The sequence below is a fragment of the Panthera leo genome, chromosome E3, assembly GCF_018350215.1.
Source record: "Panthera leo isolate Ple1 chromosome E3, P.leo_Ple1_pat1.1, whole genome shotgun sequence".
Taxonomy (NCBI): Eukaryota; Metazoa; Chordata; class Mammalia; order Carnivora; family Felidae; genus Panthera; species Panthera leo.
In genome coordinates, this window is record NC_056694.1 from 30,744,398 (window position 1) to 30,769,125 (window position 24,728).

The following is a 24,728-nucleotide window of genomic DNA, read 5'->3' on the forward strand; positions in this document are numbered from 1 at the left end:
AAAGATTCGTGTCTCTTTGGCTCACGGCCTGCCCCGGTAACGAAATCGGTGCCTTACACATAGTACTCAATAAATATTTGTTGCATGAATTAGCACAGAGGGGCTCAGAAAACCAAACCTATCAAAACCAACCAACACCAGATCCAGAATGGCATTGGTCATTTCAAATCCTGTTCATTAAAGTATTAATACATTATGGCAGGAAGTGGGAAAACCAGGAATGTGGAGGAGGGTTCCCACTTACTTGACAACTCTCTGTCCAAATCATCATCTCCATACTGAATCCTGTGTGTCTGGGGTAGGACGGAGTGAGACACAATATTTAAGACATCGAGGGGTGCCCAGGTGGCTCAGTTGGCTAAACGTTCAACTTCGGCCCAGGTCCTATCTCACAGTTTGTGAGTTCAAGCCCCACATCCAGCTCTGTACTGACAGCTCACAGTCTGGAGCCTGCTTCGGATTCTGTGTCTCCCTTTTCTCTCTGCCCCGCCCCTGCACGCACTCTGTCTGTCTCTCAAAAATAAACGAACGTCAAAAAATTTTTAAAAAGACATTGAGCCCGTGCCCTTTTTCACACTACTAGTAGGATATAAAGTACCTCTTCCCCTGTATGGGGCATGGGGGAGCGGGGTTTGGCCAAATGCACAGGCCAGTTGATTTGTAAGAATTTTTCCGGTACAAGTGCTCACACAGTCTGCAAGGCCATGCGTACGATAAGAATAACTTTAAGTAGCAGTTGGTTTGGGACTAGCTTTCAAAGCGTGCACACACGATAGGGGCACACGTGATGATCCATTGAGAGAGGACAGAAAAGCCACAACTGTTTTTCATCTGAATAAAAGAAATTAAGCCTCACTAATATTTAATATTAGAATAACTCTGTATCATCTCCCAGTCAGCAACATTGGGGCAGACGGCCACTTAGACTCTGAATTTCCACAGCGCCCTGAGGGAAGCGGGCCAGAGGTCCCGCCTCACTTGTTGATTTGCTTCTAACATACCATTTGCAGTTTCACGCACCTGGTTGCGTGTATTTCTAGATCGTACTCTCTTGTGTCAGTAAATGCATGAACCGCCACGGCCGTTTCAGACGTGACCCTCACTCTTGCAGGGACGCCCTGGCGGAAGGAGCAGACCGCGGACTTGCAGCGGGTGCTGGCCCGCGTCGACAGCGACATCCCGCTGGTGCTGGTCAGTGGCAACCACGACTTGGGCAACGCCCCCACGCCCGAGACCGTGGCAGAGTTCCAGCAGACCTGGGGGGACGACTACTTCAGCTTCTGGGTCGGGGGCGTCCTGTGCCTCGTGCTCAACTCCCAGTTCTGGTACGATGCCTCCCGGTGCCCCGCCTTGAAGCAGGCGCAGGACCAGTGGCTGGACCAGCAGCTGAGCATCGCGGGCCAGCGCGAGTGCCAGCACGCCATCGTCTTCCAGCACATCCCGCTCTTCCTCCAGAACATCGACGAGGACGACGACTACTTCAACCTCACCAAGTCTGTGCGCAGGGAGGTGGCTGACAAGCTCGTCCGAGCAGGTAGCACCCTGGACCCCGGGGGCTGGTGGGGAGGGCCATCTAGAGAGGAGGCTTCCAGATCCTTCTTCCGCCTCACCCCCACCCCTACCCCCCGCAGCCTGGCAAGGCAGAGAGAGGAGGGGGCTTTGGACAGAACTGGGTTCTGACCCCAGCTCCACTGCTCACTGGCCTTGTGGCCTTGGACGAGCCGCCTGGCCTTCCAGCCTCGTTGTCCTCATCTGTCAAGTGGGAGTAGCAGAAGGAGGTCTCTCACAGGGTGGGTGTGAGGATTAAAGGAGAAGGGGCCTGTAAAGCATTCCAGTAGCCCCTGGCCTACCAAGTAGTGAGGTTGTGGCAGCTGCTGGCAGCTGAGGTTGGGGGTCCCGCAGGTGTGGGGTTATTGGGGTTGGACGGGGTCTGAGTGTGGCTGTACCGACCCAGGGAGAAGGGATGATGCCAGCGTCATCTTTTCTCATACCTCTGTGAAGCACCAACTTGCCCAACGGCAGGTGATCTTCAAGAGCCAGGCTTTACCAGTGTTGGATGTAACCCCGGGGAGTCCTGGGACGTGGGTGTCCTGGAGCCTCATCACTTTTCCTAGAACAGGGACTAAACTCTCCCCCAGATTGAGGAGACAGAAATGTATTTAGTCAGATTTAACCTGCTGTAAATGTTTGGCGAATCACGTATTTAACACGTGCGTGTGCACGCACACACACGCACACACACACACCGTGAAGCCCTCGGACGGCGTACTGGTCCGCACACCTCCTTCTCTCCTCCCCGCAGCACCTGTAGTGTTTCTGTCCTGTGAAATGGGTCGTCCCAAGCCGATTCCCTGCGTGACCAGTGACGGCAGGATTCCGGTTTTGACAACTGTTGTGTCTCTTGTTTTGGTTTTAATGCCTCCTTTCAGATCTTTCCAGAGTGTACTTCGTCAAATGCTTCTAAAATTTGAATACATCACTTGTTTGTTAGGAGATAGGGAGAGGGAGGTGGCGGCCTGACCCCATAGCAAACGTTCATTTAAAAAAACAAAATTTCTTATACTCTTCTTTTCATCTTCGAGCATTTAAATGTGTTCGCATTTACTTGTTAAATGTACAATAGGCCCTTCTGTATTTTTGAGACATTTTACAAAAGGCTTGCATAATTGGAGACATTATCCAACTGTTCCATGGAGATGAAGTTGGAAAACTTCTATTGAGGCCTTTGAAGTTTCATGCCATGCTTGAGTTGGTGCAGAAAACCATTTTGATGACAAGGAAATGAAGTGTCAAGATGGCATCAGCACCACCGTGGAGACTATTTTGTAACAGAGAATAATGTCAGAGAGAACATTTAATGCCAGAGAAGTGATTCCTTTCATATCAAATGTTAAATGATGTAAATGCCATCCCCGTGGCCGCTCTTTGTTCCCTGTTCCTGTCAACCACGTTCTTGAGTGGCGTGTGCACGTGCGGCCCACCGGCACCCCCGATGTTGAGACCTGTAGGCATTTATAAAGAGAGAGCCCACGGCTCTAACCAGGCAGCCTCCGGGGAGGCCTCCTGCCCACCCACCAGGAGCCCCGGAAGGCGGCGGGGTACTTGGGATGCGCCAGCCGCCTCCCCCTCGGGCCTGCGGCCCCGCGAGCTCTCAGCACACCCCCAGCTGGTCCGGGTCTTGGAGGTGGGCTCCACTTGCCCCGGCTCACAGAGGTGGGGGTCTACCACCAGAATGCCCATCGATTGATGCAAAGCCCGGCTGACACCCTCCCCTCCGCCCCGACGGCACAGTCTCTTCCCGTGGGCAGAACGACATGGGAAGCCACGTTCCAGTCAGGAGCTCGCTTGCTAAGTGTGAGACTGAGCAGAGGAACTAGTCTTACTCCAGCCTTAATGGCGTCAGGCTCTGGAACGCTGCCGGGTCCATCTCCGGTAGGGCCTCCCGGCCCAGAAGACTCCGGTATTTCCAGTGCCTTAACATCTCTCTAGACTGTCCACCTCTTGAGGCCACCATCTGGGCCATAGTGGCAGCTCTCCAGCCCCCCACCCTTCTGGCCCCCCTCAGCCCCAGGGCAAAGCCAGCTCCCCACTCTTCCCCATTGTCTCTGACTCTCCCGTTTCACTGGCCAGCTACTCCCCTTCAGCACCTTCTGCGTGAGGTGCCCCCAGCCCTGCCCTGGGTTCTTCCTCAGCTCTCCTTGATCCCAGCAGACTCGTTTGTGTTGACTTATCTCAGTCACCCGCTAGACTCGGCTCCTTGAGTGTGGGGGTGCTCTTGTGCTCATCTCTGCATTCAGGACGCCTGGCTCAGGTCAGTTCCTAGTCAGTGCCTCATCCGTGTTTGTAGAGTGAATGAAGGACTGGCACAGCCGATTTATTTGGTTAGCACCCACTGTATGCTGGCCACAGAGACCAGGGTCGTGCTGTCACGGAGCTCCTGGGCATAGAGCTTTTCAAGGTGCGTTCCAAGGATCGAGCATACGTCCAAGCCTTTCGTTTCTGCGTGATGTCCTCCCTTGATGCTGGCTTTCCAGGTTCATAGAGCAGCCAATTTCTCTCTTCCCACCTGGCCCCCCACTGTTCACACCAGGTACCTTCACGTATGAGACGGAGTCCTGTTGGCCACTGGCGTTAGGAACTTCACCTAAGCCTGCTTAACCAGGGAAAAGCAGAGACAGGTGTCCTTCCTGCTGTCACCTGTCAGTTTTAGTGGCTTACCAAGCCTGGCCCTTTCCTTTATGGCCTTCCACACACACAGCAAACCAAGGGCAATGTCAAGAAGAGATCCATGCCTGGGGCGCCTGGGTGGCGCAGTCGGTTAAGCGTCCGACTTCAGCCAGGTCACGATCTCGCGGTCCGTGAGTTCGAGCCCCGCGTCAGGCTCTGGGCTGATGGCTCGGAGCCTGGAGCCTGTTTCCGATTCTGTGTCTCCCTCTCTCTCTGCCCCTCCCCCGTTCATGCTCTGTCTCTCTCTGTCCCAAAAATAAATAAAAAACGTTGAAAAAAAAAAAAAAAAAAAGAAGAGATCCATGCCGGATGTGGACCCAGCTCGGTGGCAGGCTGAGTGATCTGCTTAGGGTGAAAGCATGAGTAGGTTGTCTCTCCTAGGGAATGTGTGCACCCATGACTCACGATCCCAGAGATCGCTCAGCTCACAGCATTGTAATTCTTGGACTCCTTTGGGAAAGCCAGAGTTCAAGTGACATTTCATAAGATTCATTAACTTCAAGACCGTGATCAAATTGGGGGTGATGCTGCTGTTTAATGCTGCCTCCAGCTTTTCCCCCACAGCAATATTATTCCCTCGTGCTATTCCAGTCTCCTTTATCTCCCTGAGTTAAAATGCCGGTACTCAAAAATATGTCAAAGGCTCATCAGAATATCAGGGTAGCTTTTAATTATGATAATTGTGTTGTTATAAAATATCCTTTTAAAGAGCACATCCCTCCTCAAACCACCATGGAGGTAAAACCCAGCTTCCTTCCAGCAAGCTTAATGAATAATTCTGAATCATTGTGTGGGATGAATAAATGATTTAATAACGAACATCAACAATCATCTCTCATTGTTGCATTAATTTTTCAAACGGGATGAGGTAAATGAGGAGGAGGGGTGTTACTATACAATGGGCCACCGTGTGTGTTGGGATGCGTTCTATGAATCCAAGCCTGCGAGCCTCCCCGCTCAGGTTTCCCTAGAAACGGATGCATTCTGTTTCTCCTTTTGAAGCTCAGTGAAAAACCTTCTTTGTGTGGTACAAAAGCGTCGTCAACAGCCAGCGCAAATAAACAGTTATCAGGGCAGGACAGACGCACAGATGGGGAGCTGCACCCGTTATTTTCGGTCTTCCTTTGTACTGCCTGAGGATAATCAATTTCATCACATCCACGGGATGTAGAAATTGGTTTTTCCCTTAATTCACCTGATACCTAGTTGAGTTGCAAAGACAGATAGTAGATAATGAAATCGTGGTTGAACGCAACCACTGTCTCTGTCCCTCATGCCTTTTTCAGCAAAAGGTTAATTTGTGACCTAGTTAATACGGATTCCAATTTAAGAACTCAATCTTAAAAAACAAAAGTCTGGCTCTTTTAACTGACCTCATCTCCCTTGATGTCTCGATACCTTTTTTTTTTTTTTTTCCATTCTCAACATAGAGATGAGAACTGTGTAGTAGGGAGCCCAGAGCGAATTTGGCAATTACAAAACATTCCAATAAGTTGATCTTTCCTGCAAAAGTTAATGAGTAATTTCACAGAAATAGTTTCATCTCCAGTATTTATTCCTTTAAAAAAAAAAAACTGGAGAGAGAAAGAGATCTTAGCCCATAATTATCATTTGAAAATTTCAAAGTTTGAAAGAACAAAATGGTCGGGTTTCCAGGGTCCACTTTGTAGGAAAAATAAAACGTCTGATTCTACTCTGATGTCCTTCTGAGTTGTATTGAGATTATTTGTTTATGTCCTGATTCCTCCAAAAATGGAATCCCAGCTTTATTCACCTCTGTAAGCCCAGCCTCTGGCCAAAACTGTCATGTGGTTGCCCTGTCAATAAACAAATATTGGCTAAGTGGAATGGAATTAGATTTGATTCACATACTTATCAGCAGAATCATAGATAATGTCGATACTACCTGTGGATCAGTGTTGGCGAACTGAGCTTTGGATGGGAAATGTATCACGTAAAGCGGGGTCTTGGTGAACTTTTTCTGCCAAGGGGCACACAGCAAACACTTTGGGCTGTGGTCTCCGTGGCAACCGCAGAGCTCTGCCTTTGTAGCAGTAACAGACATACATCAGCAAATGAGCGTGGCCCTGTTCCAGCACAACTCTACTTACAAAAGCCAGGTGTGAGCCGGCGGGTCGTACTTTTCCCCGCCTTTGGCTCAGAGAAATCTTCCTGCCCTGCCCTCAGACCGTGTCCACACCATGCGTGCATCTAACTCCAGCATGCTTCTGGTGACCCCACCGCGGCAGCTGCCTGACCCGCTGAAGGGTCCGCCCAGAGCGAGCCTCAGGTTCCTCCATGGAGGACACACCCGGGTGAAGCATGCCCCGTTGGAGGTCCCTGTGGGAGGTGACCTGGGGGCACTTAAGTCCAGCACTTGGGTGTTTATTTTAACATGTGTTTGAAAAAATACATAAGTGGCTCTTCAAGGTAAAAATCGTCAGTAGTAGCACCATTACCATGCGGGTAGGGCCGAACTCGTGGAGGTGGTGTAGGGAGAGCAGGTGTGCACCAGCGGGAGCAATGGGGCCATATCACAGCACAGGGCGGCAGGCAAGCTTGGGTTTCAAACAGACCCGGATTCAGATCCTCTGGTGGCCCTCCCCAGCTGCATGGCCTCACATGAGCTGCCCAACATCTTTCTGCCTTAGTTTTCTCACTTGTCAAATGGGGGCTCTGGTCCCAGCCTCATAGGGTTGGTGTGAGCACCAGATTGAAGTGACGCGGGGACACAGTATGTGCTCCACGAAGGGCTGTGTGTCATGAGATGACCCTGGACCCCACCACGAGCCCACAGCCGGCAAATTTGCTTGACGCAGGGTCTGGCTTTATCCATAGGCGGTGCCTCTCGCCCTGGGATGCCGGCGGGAGGGGCAGGGTCTCCTCGAGAGGGCGTGTGTGCGAGAATCTCCCCTCGAGGAGAGGCACGTGCCAACCTGACTTTGTAAGTGGCGAAAGAAAGCAATTAGCAACTCTTCTTCTAATACAAACTACGGGAAGTGAAGCTAGACAGAAAGTTTCTTAGCTCCTGGGATGTGCGGGAAGATGGACAGTGTCTCAAGGACTGTGAGATTTTTCAGTGCGGATAAGGAATACTTGCTATGTTTGCTTTTATCAGAGGCAGGGAAGCCCTCAACTAGATGGAAAAATTCCTTTGGAATTTAGTGACAGAATTTGACTCCCCATTACTTTTTCTAAACCAGTTGATGCGTTGCTGAAGACACCTGTGAATACACGCTGTCATAGGCAGGTTTTTCTGAATCTAGCAAATGTGTCCACAAGACAATGGCAGCCATCTCACAGTGCCCTTTGTTTAAAATGCATTTTAAGGGGCGCCTGGGTGGCTCAATCGTTTGAGCGTCCAGCTTCGGCTCAGGTCATGGTTTCACGGTTCGTGAGTTTGAGCCCCGCGTCCGGCTCTGTGCTGGTAGCACGGAGCTGCTTTGGATTCTCTGTCTCCCTCCCTCCCTCCCTCCCTCCCTCTCTCTTTCTCTCTCAAAAATAAATAAACATTTACAAAATTAAAAAAAAAATAAAATGTATTTTAAAAAAGGATCCTAGTGGTTGTTTTCGTAACCAACTCTCGGGGCACCTGGGTGTCTCAGTCGGTTTAAGTCATGATCTCACGGTTCGTGAGTTTGAGCCCCACGTCCCTGCCGACGGTTCAGGGCCTGGAGCCTGCTTCAAATTCTGTCTGTCTCGCTCTTTGCCCCTCCCCCCACTGGCACTTTCTCTCTCTCTCAAAAATGAATGAACATTTTTTAAAAAGTTTCACCAACTCTCAAGTGAGAACGCATCACCTATCCTTTTTTCAGCGTCTGTAGAATCCAGAGTTTCTGGGGGCCTAGCAGCTTGAGGAAATTTACCCTCTTTAAGTTATATTTGGTCTTGAATTCATTTTCCCAGGTTGGATCTGTTTTCTGTTTTGATCAGTTCACCCTAAACCATCATGCTTTAGTCACTGGATGTCTGCACGTCGTTCACGCTAAACCGAGATAAGAGCCCAACTGCCGAAGCTGCATCTGGTGCCACGGGATGGGTTTCATTTCTCACTGTGGAGGTATCCTTAACAGTTGGGCTAATTAAAGTCGAAATCAAGTCCTGACTGTAAATATTTATAAATTGAGAATCTGGCGTGTGTAACTGTGTGCTGCTGGTTTCCAGAGCTAAGTCAACATTTACTCATTCAACAAGTAGCAGGGGCCCGGGGCTAGGCACCGTGGAGGGTAATGAACATGACAGACCGCGGTTCCTTCTGCGGCATGGTGGGTCCCTCTCAAGCTAAAAATGATAAAATCCTATTGAAGAACCCCATCGTGGCCTTTCAGAAACGCACAAGTGCATGGGAAGCAGCAGCGACTGTTTTAAGTTTATGAAATCAAAACACTGTCTCTTCTCTTTTTAGGTCATTTTTTTTTTTTTTTTTAAATAGCAATGTCATTTTCACATGAGCAGTGGGATTCCTTTGTGAAACTGAAATATCCCTAGTTTAGCTAAACACTCTGACTTCCCATACTGGTTCTGGGAAGGTACTTTTTAGGTACTGGACTCACTTTCCTTTAAGAGGTATTTGCCCCCACCGTGGCCAACAATATAAGTGAACATTTAGAATTTAGAATACTGTTATTTAAAATAAGCTAGAGATTGCTTTGTTTTTGTTTTTGTGTTCTCATTTTACTTAACAAAAACATTGGCATGTTGATGATTGATTTAGAGGTGAAAGAATGGCACCCCTTTGGATAACAACGCGGAGGACCCTGTGACCTGTCCTTAGTACAGGTGGGCGAGCTGAGCACACACAGAGGCTGTCTGGCTTCTGAGTCATCTTTAAATTTAAATTACAGACACATGAGAAGAAGGAGAGGCCCTTCTCTCTGGTGTTTGTCTTACACAGAGCACTACCCTGTGCCGCACTGGGAGCCTCGGAAAGGAGCTCCCTGCAGTAACGATGCCCAGGTGGGAGGGGGCATGTCCAGGGAAGGTGCGATGCTACCTTAGCCATGAACCTCCTGCTGGGTCACCCTGCCTGGGTGCGGCCTTGCGGCCTGTGCTTGTGTCTCTCTTGGGGGGGTGGAGTCTCGCTCCCTCCCAGATGCCAGTGAAGACACCTAGTAGAGCAGCTTTTCTGCTGAGAAAGGGAGAGGATGAACAAGCTTCCTGAGAGCCATGGGTCATGTTCCATCTTTTTTCTTTTTTTAATCTTTATTTTATTTTTGAGAGAGAGCATGAGCAGGGGAAGGTCAGACAGACAGGGAGACACAAAATCGGAAGCAGGCTCCAGGCTCGGAGCTGTCAGCACAGAGCCCAGTGCGGGGCTTGAACCCACGAACGGTGAGATCGTGACCTGAGCCGAAGTCGGACGCTTAACCGACTGAGCCACCCAGGCACCCTGGGTCACGTTCAGTTTTACACTGATGGTATTGTCAGTGGCCATGCTCATTGTCACCACTGCCCGCACAACAGCCCCGCAAGGTGTCCGTGTTCTGTCTCTGCCACTGACGGGCAGACTTGAGTCCAGGAGGTGGAATCACCTGTCCCGGTCACAGAGCTGTGAAGCAGGTAGTACTATGTCAGGTTTTTGTGGGCATCAGATAAGCTAATCCAGTTCCCTGACACAGTGTCTGGCTCCCGGCGGGTGCTCAGTCACAAAAGTGCCATTGGGGTTATCCGTCTTACTGCCGTTAACATCATTACCCTGAGGATACTGTGAGTGACTTCACGTTCGGTAAAGAGAAGCGTAGGGAATGTATCTTCTCCTTTCCACAAGGTCACACCCCTGCCCACTGCTGGCTTGCTGGAGTATTGCCAGAGTCAGGACCCCAGACTTCCTAACCATGTTAGGCACCGTGCTATTCCTCTGCCCACCACACTGGAGTCCCATGTCCCCGCGACAGCCCCTGATGTGCCACCAGTGGGTGCTAGAAACCACAGGGTAACCAACCTCCTCAGTACTAGTTTTATTTCATAAGCCATTTACAGCACAATTAACATTACATTCGTGTCATAGTAATTACCACTCACTAAATATTACAGCACAGTTCTATGAGTGCGTGTCAACAGTACAGGTCCCGCTGCTCTGATTTTATAGACAAGAAAAGAGAGAGACACAGCTGGGAAGTGGCCAAGCTGGGCACCTGCCCCAGCGCTCTGACCTCTTAGCCATGCTGCTGTCGGCGTAATGAGCAGAGTGCGCATCGGGCACAGGTGTTGACGGCAGGAAAGCAAGGCGCCAGGCCAGCTTGTGCTGGGGCCTGCCCACCTGCTCACCCGCACTTCCACTTTGCACCTGCCCTTCTGCGGGGGCTAACCCAGGAAGGAGCTGGTCCGCCTCAACAGGGAGGCTTGGAGCCGTACCGTCTGAGGGGTCCGTGGAGCGAGGTTCCGGGGAGTCCATCCGGGTGTGAGATGCCCCTCTGGCCTCGGCAACCAGCGGTCGTTCTTCCAGGGTGAGCTTCTCAGCTCGTCCTTTGACCTTGAGCATGTGAATTATGCCTTCTGCAGACAAAACAGGGAGGGGTCCGTGCCACCCCTGTACCCTGGCTGGCTCCCTTGGGATACAAGTCCAGGGAGGCTCTTAGCTGAGGATCATGGGTACCAGAAAAAGCTCACTTAAAAAATGGGGACTGTAGGTGCCTGGGTGGCTCAGTCAGTTAGGCATCTGACTTGGTTTTAGCTCAGGTCATGATCTCATGGTTGTGAGATGGAGCCCCGAGTTGGGCTCCACACTGAGTGTAGAATCTGCTTGGGGTTCTCTCTCTGTCTCTCTCTCTCTCTCTCCCTCTGCCCCTCCCTACCTCGTGCGCATATGTATTCTCTCTCAAAATAAGTAAGCAGACTTAAAAAATTGTTAAAAATGTGGGGAACGTAGGTCTTAGAAAATTGTGATGAAATAAAGATAAAGGTTGATTTGAGACATTATTTTGCAAAAAGAGACAAATCATGGCAATCCATTTTACTTTAGCTTGTGTTTGCTAAACTGTTGTTTGTTGTTGCAAACATGCACCAACTCTTGGAATGCATAAGGAATGAATCAAGTGTAGACTTGGTTTCCTTGGTCTGAATAGACTAAAATAATTGTTCGACAGCATCCTGCTTTTGACAGCAGAGGGTCCTTTTTGCATGAGAGAAAAATAATTACAGGTGTCATCAGTTTTCCTAAGGGTCTGATTCTGAATCCTCAGTAATCTGATTATTGCCCTTCTCAGGAACTCCCGTGTGTACACGTGTGTGTGTTTCTTCTGCCACAGCCTTACGTGTTGATGACTTCCCCTCTCCCGATTCTGGCAGTTCCCCAAGTGTCACTTTCATTGGCTTTATGAAGTCCCCTGTCTTTAGTATGATTGGTGATTCAACACAGAGGTGCCTCTGCCCGGGTGCACAGCTTGGGCATTGTTTGTTTTGTTTTCGTAGGGGCTTGGTTCATAAACAGTCTATTCATTAGCATTTTCTTGTTATTAAGAAATTCTTTCTTGGGGCTCCTGGGCGGCTCAGTCGGTTAAGTGTCCCATTCTTGGTTTCGGCTTAGGTCATGATCTCCCTGTAATTATATAATTGTAATTTGTTCGTTCTTAAAAACTGTGAAAGCAGACATTACAAGATGTTAATATTTGTTATCTGTGGGTGGTGGTATTATAAATGTTACATTATTTTTTGTACTCATCTGAATCTTCTAAGTTTTTCCAAAAAATGAAAAAAGAATTACAAGATTCCCTGTAGTGGCATCTAGATTGGAAAGCTCAGTCTAAGGGGAAAAGGGAAGGAAGCAGAGAATTACAGTCAGTGTAGACATCTTAGAGGGGACTTCATGACGCGTTGGGCGTTTGTTTCTAATATTTAAATTCCTCTCTCCATAAACTGCATTTGAAGCTGTGTAAATGCTTTGCTGCTATTATTGGATAGGGGCATGATTTCCCATGACACTGTGAGAATTGTGTCACCCCTGTTGCCTTGGATAGCCTCCATATCAGGGACATTTCTTCCCTCTTTCTTTCTTCTTTTCATTCCTAACAACCTTTACTTCATGGCTGTGTCTTCATGAAATCGCTCCATCAAATGTTTGCTTTGATGGGGACATCCATTCAGTTCAGAAGATTTTGGAGGTTGCCTACTGTATGCCAAGCTCATGTGTCATGACAAAGACTGCTTTTTGTGTGTTTGATCCATCCACCTAGAAGCATTGTGATCAAGGTTAAAAAAAAAAAAGGTGTTTTAACCTTGTCACAGTCACTGACTCTCTGGCCAAACGTACCCATTCCTTAAAGGTAAAGGCAGGTGCCTCTGGTGTAGCTTGTGGCCATCAAAGGGGACTTGGGCTATAATTGTGTGAAGATTATATAATTATAGTTTTTTCATTCTTGAAAACCGTGCAAGTGGGTATTACAAGATGTTAATATTTGTTATCTGTGGGTGGTGGGAATATAAAGGTTGCATTATTTTTTGTACTCATCTGAATTTTCTCAGTTTTTCCAAAAATGAAAAGAGAATTAAAAGATTCCCTGTAGTGGTATCTAGATCGGGGTTAGCAGACTGTTTCTGTAAATGGCCAGATAGTACATATTTTAGGCTTTGTGGGCCAACAGGCAAAATTAAGAGTATTACATAGATGGTTAAATAAACCTACCTATAGGCATTTAAAAGGCTAAGAAGCATTCTTGATTCCCACACCTTATAAGAAAACAGTCCCTGAGCTGTAGTTTCACAACCCCTGGTCCAGGTACGTAAGATCAGTCACCATTGACTCTTACATTAATAAGGAGAATAGTTACAGAGCCATCAGTTTGTTTCAAAAAATTATGCCACTTAGCACTTTCCACATTTAATCTTAAATGTGAAAAGCTTAAGATCTGAGGGAGGAAAAGATTTCCTTTGTTTTTGACTGACCGTGTTTTGAGTCTTTTATTGACACACTCTGCCTCTGATGTGTGTTATCTGTTTCTCACTTCCAAATTGCCTCTGAGTGGTCATACAGACGTGGCCTGAGGTTACTGAGCCACCTTCCCCCTCCTCTGTGCCACTGAGCTGCCTTGGGTCCACGCCTCGGTCCTACTGAATGCATGATGCTTGAGAAAGCAATTTCGCGAGCCGGAGAAAGGATGTCAGGAAGGTCACTGACAAAATAGTGCTCTAATGGAGTCCCACCCTATCAAGGAACCATCCTGGGACCTGTTGGAGAACAAGTGAAGTCTATTATTTTGTAAGAGCTTCCAAAAGCCAGTTGATATAGTGTTTGAAAGTGGATTATTGGTCACCCCAAAAGGAGAGTTACTGTCCTAAAATGTGTAGTGTAGTGTTAGTTCCTTTTGGCTGTTATGGGAAAGTCCCAACTCGCCATTGCAGAGAGTAAGGAAGTTTCTTATCTCATGTCAGTAGAAGGTTGGGCATGGTTCAGGCTCTCAGCCAGGCCAACTCGGGGACCAGGATCTTGCTTTGATTCTCCTTGCTGCCCCCCACCCGCCACTCCACGCAGCCTTTTCCTCCGATTGAACTTTCTCAGATGGCTGCCATAGTTCTGGACTTGACATTCAGAAGTGAGAGGGGGCTTCTGAGAAGAAGCAGAACCTTTCCCAGGACCCCGGCAGATCTCTTCCCACAGCTTCATACCCAGACCTGGGCCACAGACCAATTCCAAGCTCATCACTTAGTGGCCATAGGAGGACATTTACCACCACGGCCGTGACCTTGGCTCTGGGAGGAAGCCCATGACCTCCTGGAGGAGGATATTTCCCGGAACAAAATCAGGACTTTTTTCCATCAAAGAGAAAAAGGGAGGGGCATGGTATTAAAAGTGGCCAGCCGCGCCTCCTGTGGCAAGGAAGAAAGAACCCACGTTCACACCTTATTTCAGGGACAGTGCCGAAAAGCGTTGTGTTTCCAGCGTGCAGTGAACCTGTGCTGAGGATTAAACCCATCATCTCTGAAACTCACAGCGACTCCATGGGGGATCTGTTGGCATCCCTTTTTGAAAATGGAGGAAATGGACATTCAGGGAGGTAAAGTAGCTTGTCACGTGGCATTTAAGTGACAAGACATGATTCCGAATCCGTGCTCATTTCTCTGTCTCTGTCTTCCACCCTCTTGTTAGTAATAATCAGGCCTTCTTTGACGAGGAACACGGTAATTCTTTTGTAAGATCGGAAAATGCCGGAACTCTACTTCTCTGTAGGTAACACTGACAAAATGGGGAGTTTGGAATTTCTCCTCCAGGACACCTCCTAACACACAGCTTATGAGTTGCCTCAAGTTTCCTATACTCATTCACCGTCCATCTGTCCAACAGTCATTTATAGAGCAGCAGTTCTATTCTCTTCCTTCTGAGGATGGGTATCCAGTTAAATAGATTTGCCCTCTGTCCTCACAGACCAGTAGGGGATACCAAGGTGGGAAGCAAGAACCCGCAGGATGCAAGTAGGGGAATGTGCAAGAATCAGGAGGAAGGAGAATCAGCTTGTTTCAGCTGGGCCAGGATGCTTTCCTCAAGGAGCTGAGCAGGCAGGGGCTTGAAGGGTAAGAGCTCACCAGGCAGATGTGGGCAGGAAGGGGGCATTCAAACCACAGGACAGAGCGTGAGCTGAGCCCAGAGCCCCACAACAGCCTGGTGCGTGTGGACGCTGGCCTTGAAACCACTGGTGAGTAGAGCAGGACTCGAGATGTTTGGTGGTGTGTAACAGGAGCGAGATCCGGACCCTCAGGTGTTAAAGAAAAACGGAAAGGTTTTATGTCAGTCCGGTTTTGCATTTTAGAAAGAACAGCCTTGCTCGGTGTGTCCACGATGCACTTTTTTCTTTCCCAACCTGGATTTGTTCAGGATGCCAGTGGGACAGGCTGAAAATACGCCTTGCCAGACCCCTCAACACCTAGTGTGACTGCTTGTCTCTGTCCTGGAATCTAGCCCCTGGGGCTTCCTGGACAGCTTTTGGCTGGCCCTTCTCTCTTCTTCCTGCCTGGAATGTGGACACAGGGTCTGGAAGCCCTGCAGCCCTCATGCTGTCTTGAGGACAAAGCCATAAGCTGAGAATGGCAGAGCAGAAAAACAGAAGGAACCTGCAAACACAAAACACAAACACAAAAACATATTTGGTGAAATCCTTGAGCGAAACTGTATGCACCCTGACCACCCGCCTCCTTTCTTTATGTGAGATGGATAAATACATCATAAGTCCAAACATACCTTTTACTTCTTCAAGCTGCTGTCATCCTGACACATCTGGGGACAGAGAGGAGGGCGGCCAGGAAGGCAGGAAGACAAGGGGAACCGGCAGTCACAGAGACCGTCCTGGGGGTGCAGAGCCGAAAGCGCTGTGAGCGGGCTCTAGCAGAAAAGCAGTGGGACACATGGCCTGTGTCCATGGAGCAGGTGACTGCATGCCCGTCCGGGGAAGCCCACGAGAGGAGGAGCAGGTGTTGGGGGCGAAAGCATTGCGTGAGTCAAGTTTGCCCTTTGCTTGCAGGGACCTTGGGAAGAGGGAGCCTCCACTCGGTCCAACAACTGTCTGGGCTGGGAAATGGCATGGAGTCGTCAGCAGCGGGGTCGGGTGGCCGAGGTCACACGGAGGCAGTGGTCGTCCCGAGGGAAGACAAGGGCGCGGCCAGTTCCCCAGGGAAGACCACCAGGTAAAGGGCTCATGGAAAAGCTCACTCTTCTGGCACATGCCGTGCCGATCTGCCTGATGGCCACCTTTCTTTCTCTGGTTATTGACCCAGAAGCTGACTTTCCTGAGGCCCCCTCCCATCTCAGTGGCTGCCGCTCCCCTCCGAGACCTCCCTGTCTCGAGTCCAGGCTGGAGCACCTTTTCCCCAGCAAGTTTCATGCTCGACACCCTGCAGAGCCTCTCCATTCCACGGCTGGCTGCCACCTCTGTCTACCTCCCCCGAGTATTTTTGGATGGATTTCCAGTTTGATACATGAACATGCCGTCAGTCAAAACAATCTTTTTAATGAGCCATTTGTCCTGACAGCTGTGTTTAAGATAGGGCATGGAAGCCGGGTAATGGAAATCTAGAAAATTGTCCATTCTGGATTGAAACCTTAATGTGTGCCCCACACTCCCATCTCACCAGCCCACCATCTTCTTTTAAAAATAAAGAGGAAATTATGAATAGCGAAAAAAGATGTAATTTGTGCAAATGGAAAAAAAGATCTTCTGATCAGATGTTTCGAGAAGGATGAGAGGAAGGTATAATTATTGAGCGCTGCCCGAGTCCGTCACATGCAGCTTCCTGCCATGCAGCCTTGGACACGGCTGTGAGTCTCTCTTGATCTTCAAAGTGGCCCTGGGGGTGGTCGCTGGTTATGCCTTCCGAGTGACAAAACGGGAGGCTCAGAGAGGTCGGTGGACAGGCTCCACTCACACAGCCTGGTGATAGCAGTCTGAGGTTCAAGCCCACATCCCCCTGGCCCCTACCCCCAGCTGCCACTGCTTTTTTTGGCAACCGAATATTAGTATTAATAAAACGCAGCCCTCCTCTTGAGAATCCCATGCAGGTTTTGAATTGCCGTGTCGTCGGGAAGGGGAAAAATTAAATGGAAAAGCTGAGCACAGCCTCCCATGTGGGTAAACGGGAGGTGAGCCTGAATTTTGGAGGTGTATCGTGAATCCTCAAGTTCACGGCGGGAGGTGGGGCTACACCGCGACCCTCCTCCCTGGGCTTTGGGTGTGGGGGCCGCCCGGCACCTGCAGACAGCGGGCTGCTCTCCGGCCTGGGTCGTGGTAGCTCAGGTGCCGCAAAGGCCGGGAAGGCTCATGTCCTTGCGTAAGCGTGGGCAGGTCGGGTGCAGCAGTGGAAGTGGAAACGTCATGTCACAGACGGGAACCGGGCCCCTGTGGGTGTCCACGTGATGACCAGCGGCTCTCTCCCCAGCTGCTCTTCTGCGGGGCTCTTGGATCCACTGCCAGCCTGGTTCTGCCGAAGATGCACAGCCCTCGGTGTCCTCGGGGCCTCTTCTCTCACCTTCCTGTAGTTTGAGTGAAGAAAAGCCTTGGGCAGGGAACACTGTCACTTCTGTTGATCATTACTGAAGCGAGGCAAGGAAAGTGTACTTTTGTTTTTTTTTGTTTTTTTTACGGGAGTACGTTTTTTCCAAAAGAAAGAAAAAACCTCTTGTGGTTATAGGGCAGAGATGAGTTGGCCTTGAGTGAAGGTCATTTCAACAACTGGCCCTTCATTCCCACTCAGTCCTCTCTGGGGAGAGGAGGCTGTGGGTCTGTCAGCCGAGCCACATGTTTCACGTCACGTGGAGCAAACATCTGGGCAAACGCCTGAGCGAACCAGATGTCGGCGAGTTACCTAGTGCCCCCAGGAGAGGGGGAGGCACGAATGGAGTCGTCACCCGCCGGCTGTGGCCGTTCACCCCCATCTGTCCGCAGGCTGGGTCCCAGCTCCTGTAGGAGACGGTGCACCGCTCACCCCTGGCAGCGCCGCTTGGCTTTGGTGCTCTGTTCGCCTGGGGGTCTGTCCCTGTGCCGGTGATCCTGCGGCACATGGGGCCGGGTGGGCTCTCCCCCGAGACCCGCCACAGTGGCTGGGCGATGAGACTTCTTCCTCCCAGGAGCGGTGTGCTCCCAGGTCCTCCCGGGGCTCTCTGAGAAGCTGTGCTAACTCTCAGTTCCTCCGCGTACCTGCAGGGCCGAAGGGCGCTGAACCTGCCCGACCTCCCGCTTTAAAATACACAACGATCAGCTGACAGCCTGGATGTTTACATCTTGGAAATACAGCTTTCAGGCTTTTATGGAGGGTCAAGCTGTGTGTGCTGAGTGAAACAATTAAGAGATACAGTGTTGAGTGCATAAAAGCAAGTTGCAAACCCATAGAGTATCTCATTTTTGTGAAATCGTGGATTTGTGTGTATATGCATTGCCATAGACCCGTATCTGGTACCTGTATTATTAATATAGACATTCACATTATCCGCACAGTACACACTAAACTCACATGGGAAGAGAAAGTTGACATTTTCCTGACCCTCCTTTTTTTTTTTCATGCTTGTATTTTTACAATATCTGATTGTGTTTTTTAACATGCCTTGCTTTTTTTCTTCGGACTTTTTATTCGGAAATATTTTAAGGCTTATAGAAGAGTTGCAAGTGAAAGGAAAACCTGTATTCCTTTCACCCAGATTTATCTGGCATTTTACCCCAGTTGCTTTCTTTTGTTTATTATTTGTGAGAGGTATGGCAAATACGTATCTTTTTTTTCTGATGTATTTGAGGGTAAGCTGCATGCATCACGTGTGTTTGTTCGTTTATCCCGTCTGACACAAACGAAAGCCTACTGTATACGCTTTTTGCACTTCCTTCACATAATTTTTCTTGGCTGTCATCCGTATCAGCTCGTGGGGATCTTCCTGATTCTTCCTTCCAGCCGCGCTGTGTGTATGCCATAGCTTATTCAGCTGCTCTCCTAAGGCAGGGAGCACAGTAGAGATGAACAGTGGAAAGGAAGTTTAAAAACCACTGAACAGAGCAAGCTGAGGCTCTTAATAGAAAGTCGTTATTTTTATTTTATTTTTTTAAAAGTTTGTGTATTTATTTATTTTGAGAGGGAGAGAGAGAGGAGAGAGAGAATCCCAAGCAGGCTCCACATGATCAGTATGGAGCCCTCTGCGGGGCTCAAACCCGCACACCATGAGATTATGACCCGAGCCAGAAGCCAAGAGTCAGACGCTTAACCGAACTGGGCCACCCAGGCACCCCAGTCTTTGTTATTTTTAAAGTGGGTGGGGCTGTGGGAGAAGCGGGGTGGGGGGGTGGCGGGAGCCCTTGGGCGGCCCTAGGACTCCCGGAGAGAGTACTAGAGGCGTCAGGAGGTGCAGCTGACCTCCCTGGGTTAGTGTCTGTGGAAGCAGAGCCTGAGACACGGATTCGTCAGACATATGAGGGAGGCTCCCTGGAGCAGGGAAGTGACGACACAGGACAGGGCTGACGACAAAGCTAAGCAAAGATACGTGCTCAGGATTTCAGCCTGATCCAGCCAGAGCTCCAGAGCAAGAGTCACCCCACAGAGGTGGACCCACCTTGAAGCAGGGGGCCACGACCCCCAATCCCCATGTACAGTAATCCATTTTAGGGATGTGGAAGCATTAAAAATAATATACACGATGAGACTTGTTTACAATGCCTGGCCCATAGTAGGTCTTCCAAAAAAAAAATACTATTGTGGTCATTATTCCCTCTTTTCCCCTCCCCCACTGCACCGTAACCGCTTTATTGACACAACCTACCATTAACATACCACACAGTTCACTTATTTAAAGCGTACACTTAAGCAGTTTTGAGTTCATTCACAGAGTTTTGCACTGGCCACCACAGTCAGTTTTAGAACATTTGCATGGCCCTGTAAAGAAACCCCGCATCCTTCAGCCGTCACTACCCATTCCTCTGTCCCTGCCCTACAAGTCTACTTTCTGTTGCCATACATGTGCCTGTTCTGGATGCTTCATAGAAGAGGAGTCCTATACCACATGGTCTGGGGGCCGGCCTTTTGCACTCTCGTGTCATTCGGTCATTGGCTGTGCCCCCAGCCAGGCCTTTGGTTTATTCCTTCAGGGCTCAGGGGAAGGGCAGCTGTGAGCCATTCTCGGCCAGCCTTCCCTGCAGCTGAAGGATGGATGCACCAGCCCGTGAAGGGGCCTGGCAGGGACACCAACAACATCCACCAGAGTAAGTCGTGTGAAAGGGCTCTGTTAAGAGTAAGATGACAGGGATTATCCAGGGTGTTAGAGGAACAGGGAGGAGAGCAGTTACTCAGAATTTCTGGATAAATGGAAACACAGTGTTGTTCTGGGCAGCCTCCCTTTTAATCTTTGAAAGGCTCTGCCTTATCACCAAGGAGTGCAGTCTCAGTGACCAGACTCTCACACCCTTTGTGGAAATTTAAGTTGGTTTCTTTCCTTAAGAAGAATTTGACAGTAATATCAAAAGTCTAAAACTACGGGAACATGGAAGACTAAATTTTCCCCCTGAGATCAGGAATAAGGAAAAGTTGCCTGTTTTCACCATTCCTATGTAACACCATATTGGAGATTCTGGTCATAATGAAAAGCAAGAAAAAGCATAACAATCAGAAAAGAAGAAATAAAACTATCCATATTTGCAGATGACATGATTGTTTACTTAGAAAATCCCAGGACTTTACAAAACAATTACTAGAACTAACAAATGAATTTAGCAGGGTCTCAGGATATTAGGTTAATAGAAATACAAATCAATTGTATTTTTATATATCAGCAACAAACCCTTGTCACATGAAATTGTAAAAATAATTCAATTTGCCATAGTACCAAAAAAACATAAAATATTCAGGAATAACAAAGGGCTTGTAAGACTTAAGCCCTAAAAACTGTAAAACATTGCTGAGATTAATTAAAGAAGATGTAAGTCAATGGAAAGATAGACCATGTTCATGGATTGGAAGACTGTTGCTAATGTGGCATTTTTCCCAAATTGATTTGTAGATTCAGCATACCAATCAAACTTCCTGTAGTTTTATTTTGGATAGAAATTGCAGGCTGATTCTAAAATTTCTGTGGAAGTGCAAGTTACCTATAATAGCAAAATGGTTTTGAAAGAAAAGAGCAAAGTTGAAAGACCTACCCTACCTGATTTCAAGACTACCTGTAAACCTACAGTGATCAAAACTGGCATTTGGTATAAGAAAAACAGATTAGTGGAACAGAAAAGTAAGTTTAGAAATAAACCCAAACATACACGGTTAATCCGTTTTCATCAAATGTTGAGGCAATTCTGGAAATAACCCTAGGGTCCATCAGAAGTTTTGAATGGGTAAACAAATTATGGGATATCCATACAATGAAATAGTACCTAGCAATAAAAAGGATGAACTCTCGGTGTGTGTGTGTGTATGTATATGTGTGTGTGTATATATATGTGTGTGTGTGTGTGTGTATACATATACATATATATTTATATACATGACTAACTCTTGGTATATATATTGGATGTGTGTGTGTGTATATATATATGTGTGTGTATGTGTGTATATGTGTATATATATATATATCCAATAATGTGGATGAATCTTTCAAAATCATGCTGCATGAGAGAAGCCAGACCAAAAATGTGTGCATACTATGTGATTCCATTATATAAAATCCATATTAATCTATAGAAACAGCAGGTCACACATGGCCTGGGGCAGGACGTTGGGAGGGAATGATTCCAGAGGAGCACGAGGAAACTTTTGGGAATGATGGGTGTGTTCGTGATCTTGATCTTGGTGATGGTTTCTAGGTGTTTACGTGTGTTCAAATTGATCGAATATGTGAAGTTTATGGTTCTTCAATTACATTTGAAGCTGAACCAAAAAAGTAGAGCTATGCTTGGACCCAGCAGTTCACCTTCCTTGTAAAATTTGAGAACTATTGATCCTAGAGCTACTTTTTAAAATTTTTTGTCTGTTTGTGTATGTGGTGTGGTTATTTTTGCTCTGCAAAAAGGCCTTGTATGATATTAATAATTCAGTGCTTCTATTACTGAACTATTCAGTCATTTAAGTAATTGATATAATAATGGCATTCAATTGTCAGGAGCCTACTGTGTGCAAGGCACAAAATAGCTGTTTCTCACAGCAGCAGCTTTGCAGGGTAGCTCTTATTATCTCCATCTTTCAGATGATGAAACGAAAGCCATTCAGTTAAAAAGCGCCAACACTGGGATTGGATTTCCACCTCTGTCCCCCTCCAGAACTGCTCTGTTCAGTGTCATACCCGCACGTGGCTGGTCCAGATTGAGGTGGGCTCTAAGCGTAAAATACACTCTGGATTTTCGAGACTTGGTATGAAAGTAATGTAAAATTGGTAACATTTTATATATCGATTCTATGTTGAATAACATTTTAAATATTGGGTTAAATACGTAACTAAAATTAATTTCACCTGTCACTGTTTACTTTTTAAAATGCAGCTACTAGAAAATTTAAAATTACACAAGAGGCTCACGTTATGCTTCCTTTAAGCAGGGCCACTTTAGAGCTATTTCCACCCCACACTGTCTGTATAAAGGACACCTGGAAAGTTAATTCAGCAGCATATACTTATATTTTTTGAGTGTGAGCTGTATGCTGGTTAAATTCTGTAATTTCTCTTACTGGTTCATGCACTTACTGTATCAGCCCATTAGCTATTTAAGTTCAAGCAAAACTTGTCAACACAGAGTCTTTTTAATGTTTCAGGTCTGAGTTACTGTTTTAGATGGAAGGATGCAGACACTCTTAGTTTCAAGTAAACATAGAAGTCTCTTTCTGACCATTAGGATAGATGCTCATGTTTATTGAATAATTGAGTAATTGCTAATAGAATAACTTTTATGTTCGTTAAAGCAGTGTTCTCTGCAGGGCAAATACATCGTCTCCCCTGGCCAGAATGGCGTTCTTAGTTTTATAAACTATAAATTACTGTTTTCTTGATTTGTGAGAAGTACAGAAAGAAACTTCTAATTTTTGGAGAATTTTGAGAAACCATGGCTGATCACCCAAATTTATTTGTTTTTCAAGATGGTAAGCTTTTTTCTCCAATTGACCCTCCTCTCGTTTTTGTTAATAAAGCTTTATTGGATCACAGCCATGCCCATGTGTTTACATAACTATGAATGGCGGCTGCTTCCCTGCGATGAAGTAAGGGCAGAGCTGAGTAGTGGTTACACAGAGACTGCATGGCCCTAAAATACTATGTGACCCTTTACAGAAAATGTTGGCGGACCCCAGGTCACTTAAGTACAGGCGATCCCCAGAGGACGTTCCATGGAAATGTCTTTAAGATCCCACTTCGGTCAATGGGAGTTTGGGGATTGGAAGGTTTGAATTCACACAAGGCCAAAACTGGGAGTGACGGGGTGCTTTGATGCTCCCCACATGGAGGAGGAGGATGCAGACGTGAGTCTGCACCTCCCGTCTCCATTTCGGCCAGCCCTCAGCGCAGCCCCCTCGCCTCCAGCTGAGCTGGGATCTGACCTGGAATCCTGGTGCCACCATGCACTCCCCTGGAGGACGTGCGTGAGAATTTCCCCCATGGGGGCGCCTGCATGGCTCAGTCAGTTAAGCATCCAACTCTTGATTTCGGCTCAGGTCATGATCTCGCAGTTAATGAGATCAAGCCCCGAGTCGGGCTCTGTGCTGACAGCGTGGAGCCTGCTTGGGATTCTCTCTCTCCCTCTATCTGCCCCTCCCCCGCCTTTTCTCTCTCTTTCAAAATAAAGAAGCTTGAAATAAAAAGAATTTCTTCTATATCGCACAACTGGGGAGCATTCAAAGGCATAGCGAGGGAATCCTGCCTCTGCCTTCCCAGCACCCCAACTCCTGTCCTTCCCTCGTGTGCCCTGTCTCTCACAGGCTTTTAGTTTCCCTCCACTTGGACCAGACTCCTGGGTTCTGACCCCAGCCATGCCGGGGACGTGCTGAGTTAGGCAAACTGTGAAGTGTGTCTACATCTGTCCTCTCATCTGCCAAACTGGGATACTAGCCATGCCATCTTTGTAGGGAAATTGTGGGGATTACGCCTTCTGAGAACACATAAAGTGCTCTTCAGAACAGTGTCTGATAGCGAGCGCTCCATAAACACCGCTTATTATCACTGTCATTACCACCATAATGATTATCCTACCTCAAGTCCCAGGACAGATGTGAACAAAGAACCGGCAGAAGTGGAGGGTGTGTTTAGGTCAAAGCCACCTCCTCCAGGAAGCCCTCTCACTGGGCCTGCCGTGTCATGATCCTTGCCACTTTGTACCTCGAAGGTGATGGACAGAACATCTTCTGAGTCAGCCTGACCCTTGTGTGGGGTCACACAAATCCTAGCTCTGTGACCCCAGGCAAGTCCCTTAACCTCTCTGTGTGTCATTTTTCTCACCTGCAAAAGGGAGCAAGTGTCTTCATGGGGGTCTTTGTGAAGCTTAACTGAAACGATACATAATAAGCATAGTTCTCGGCTCAGGGTGGGCGTTCAGTAAATAAAACACTGCAAACCGTGCACTTATCACTTGCTGCCTTTTATTATGGATAGCTGTTTATATTACTATCCAGCTGTAGGCCTTGAGCGTTCAGTTGCTAGGAATGGTCATTCTGTGTGCCTCACTACCCTCCCACCAAGGGGGAGCTCCACAAGTGTTTATTGCCCCGAGCTGGCAGAAGAAACAGCCTCCAGCTTCACCCAGAGATTGTGGAGCTGGTCTTTCCCCTCCTGCACATTCCCTCGCCGGCCTGGGCCACAGGCTCTCGGGCATTTGGGGAGATGCGTGCCAGTGAAATGTAAGGAAAGTGATTCTAGAGGAACCTAGAATTCCCAAATTGGCAACTCAAAACCCTGACCCAGTAGTGGACCGTACCCTGATTTCAGATTCGTGGCTGCACCTCCCAGCCCTGCTGAAGAAACATATTTCTGCCCCTTTGCCACGTGGGCCACCCCAGGCCGCCAATTGCTGGCAGGGATCACTGTCTCAAGGCCTGCCTCTCAGCTACAGGGATTATTTGCACCTGTTTTCTGTATGTTCCTA

General features: G+C 48.1%; 1 protein-coding gene across 11 annotated transcripts in view; it reads left to right on the forward strand.

The window, feature by feature from the left end:
• The window catches only part of CPPED1 (calcineurin like phosphoesterase domain containing 1), a 100,784-nt gene that overhangs the window by 66,003 nt on the left and 10,053 nt on the right, over positions 1 to 24,728 (forward strand). For 2 of the 11 annotated variants that reach the window (XM_042921600.1, XM_042921595.1), the window contains exon 3: positions 1,112 to 1,534. In XM_042921600.1, the coding sequence (XP_042777534.1) occupies positions 1,112 to 1,534 (423 nt within the window). Of the gene's footprint in view, positions 1 to 1,111; positions 1,535 to 14,071; positions 14,217 to 15,674; positions 15,838 to 15,927; positions 16,325 to 21,853; positions 21,896 to 24,728 lie in introns of those variants that run through there. The other 9 variants (XM_042921593.1, XM_042921590.1, XM_042921591.1 and 6 more) reach the window with 9 other exon arrangements.